Source organism: Pteropus vampyrus, unplaced genomic scaffold (genome assembly GCF_000151845.1).
Source record: "Pteropus vampyrus isolate Shadow unplaced genomic scaffold, Pvam_2.0 Scaffold56, whole genome shotgun sequence".
Lineage (NCBI taxonomy): Eukaryota > Metazoa > Chordata > Mammalia > Chiroptera > Pteropodidae > Pteropus > Pteropus vampyrus.
Window position 1 is genome coordinate 4,082,830 of NW_011888837.1, and position 2,751 is coordinate 4,085,580.

Here is a 2,751-nt window from a genome sequence, read left to right on the forward strand (position 1 = left end):
ATATCTGCAAATATACTAAAAACCATTGACTTATATGCTGTAAATGTATGAATTGTATAGTATGTGAATTATATTGCAATAAAATTGTTTTTAAAAAGTACCTAGCCCACAGCTTCACATACATTACATTCAACAAGTGTTTATTGAATACTTTTTTTAATGGAAGGAGCAGCATGATGTCAAGGAAGTCAGACAGACCTGGGTTTGAGTCTCAGTTCTATAACTTAGAAACTCTATGATCCCAGGCAGGTAACAATCTCTGTGAGCAGTGTACTCATAGCTATAATGGGGCTGATAAAACCCATCTTTGGGGGTGATTTTCAGGATAAACTGAAGCAATATATGGAAATCAATTAACACAAAATCTGAAACATTTAAACTCAACAAGTAGTTGTTCCATTTTCTCATCCATCTTCCCTTTTGGGTTCTCAATAAGAGCTTTCATGGTCCATAACACTCTCATCCACAATTTTCACACCATCACCTCATGGCTTAGTTGTTCTTTGGCCAAGTCCGCCAGCCAGGACTTGTATTCTAGCATGTTATCTGTTGATCTGTTCACGAGCTGTGGCCGCAGCATCCGCCATGGCAGTCCTAGATGCAACGTAGACTCCACAGCTGCCGCCCAGTCACTGAAGGTGATTAAACCTGTAGAAAAAAACTTGTTGAACCATCACCTATAAGTCTAGTTTCCTGCCCAACAGTGCATACCTTCTTATTCTGACATTCTTCTTACTATCTGTAGGTAATAGAAATAATGAGCACTGTCACTATTTTTGTTGGTCATGGTAGAAAAACTCTACTTTCCATTGTCAAATATTGCATGGGACATACTCATATTTAAAAATTATTTATCTGTCTATAATTCAAATTTAATTAGGCATCCTGTATTTATTTGCTAAATCTGGCAATACTCCTAAAAGTCACACAAGACTCTTACAAATAATAACATAAACTATTATTCAGATACAGTATTGGTTGTTTATATGTATAGGAAAATATATTGCTATGACTGAATAACTGTTACTGCTATTTTTTAATACGGATGCGTGTAGTCCATGCCCATTACATATTCCACTGAGCTAAAAAAAGATGAAACTTCTAACTTGCATAATAGAACATGGAACAGATGAGCACCCACTAAACAACAAGAAGTCAAATCATTGATCTTTTGCTAATCTTGGATCCACTCTTGTAACCTGCCCCACTTATTGCTTTTTGCTTAGTTCTGGCCTTGCCACTCTTCCCTTGACTCCATTTTTTCACCATCTTCATCTATATTTAGTCAAGTTCATATTCTGTTAAGAGCTTGGAATTCTAAAATTTAGAAAAGATAAATAGGACATTAAATTGAATAAAATGAAGGAAATAGTCAAAGAAATCTTTTGGTCTTTGTTCATTCAACAAATATTTATTTGCTAACTACTGTGAGACAAAGATTTTCTGGCCAGCTTCCTTCCCCTGTGAATATTTCACTGGGTTAGTCTTACCAGTTTTTTCTTTATCATGCTTCTTAAATTCATCAAGAAGATCTGAGGAATGAGCAAATAACTTTTCCCGCAGAGCTCTTAGAGCTGACTCCTCTACTCTGCTAATCCTGGGACAGAAGAAGAAAAGGAACATTTTTTTTTTTTAATTACTATAAAAGAAAGAGTCACAGGTTTTCATTACATTTCACCTATTTCTAAATGTCTCAGCCTCCTAAGGGCTCAGTTTTTGAGAGAAGAGCTTGATGTCTTATCACTCCCCAGTGCTCCCCTCCTTTTCCCTGCTGTGCACAAGCAGGATCAATCTGAGGAATGCTGCTGCCCTTTCCAGTACTGAATGGTGGTTAGAGCAGAAGTTCTAGAAAGAACATCTTTATAGTAAAGTTACATAACTGCACTGTACCTTAGTTTCCCCATCTGCAAAGTAGGGATACAAATGGTAGCTACCTCAGGATTATTATGTATTATGACAAATAAATGAGTCAATTCATTTAAAGCATCTAGAAGAAAGCCTGGCAGATAGAAAGCACTCAACAAATGGTATCTGTTATCAAAATCATGCTTTCTCTGTAACTTATTATTATGTTAAACAGTCAGTCAGTCACAAGGTAAGATTTATGAATAACAAAATAACATTAATTTAGTTTTCTCATTCTTACTGGGTCAAAAGAGTAATGTTGGGCACAGCACTTAGCCCAAAGTAAGTAAGCACTCAATAAATATCTGTAATTGAATAAATAAGATATTAAAGAGATGAAAGGTAAATACTAATTTGTATGTCTCATTCAAGAACGAACCATTCTATAAACGATGATCAGATAACCTATCTTTTCAAGTGCTAAAAGTAAAACACACACACACACACACGCACACACACACACAATTTTTATCATGTTTGCTAAAAAATCTTCCTTGCAGTTTTAAGTGTTTAGCATAATAGTCTTTAATGGCTCCACAATCCCCTAGAAAGGTATGAACTGCTTAAAACTCACATCAAATTTTATGGGTTTGTGAGCGTATGAGCTTTTGCTGAAGAGAATTTGTTGTTTCACCAGGGGCTAAAAGAGGTCTGGGACCCTCAAAAGTTTATGAATCCCCATTTTGCCAAAGCATTTAAATTGTTTTCTGGTCAATTGTAGCCATCGATTGTTATCATGCAGGGATATAGTATGGCAACAGTCTTGGGAGCTATCTGGATATACAGGGCTCTCCGTCCCTATGTCAAGCAGCACATATTGAGCACTTACTAAATGCAGAGCTCTGC

The 2,751-nt window shown here is 36.1% G+C and overlaps 1 protein-coding gene across 1 annotated transcript in view; it reads right to left on the reverse strand.

The window, feature by feature from the left end:
- The window catches only part of PPEF2 (protein phosphatase with EF-hand domain 2), a 48,546-nt gene that overhangs the window by 27,187 nt on the left and 18,608 nt on the right, over window positions 1–2,751 (reverse strand). Inside the window, exons 13-14 of the mRNA XM_011360627.1 lie at window positions 1,491–1,597; window positions 485–648 (exon numbers count right to left, since the gene is read on the reverse strand). Of these exons, the coding sequence (XP_011358929.1) occupies window positions 485–648; window positions 1,491–1,597 (271 nt within the window). The remainder of the gene's footprint in view (window positions 1–484; window positions 649–1,490; window positions 1,598–2,751) is intronic.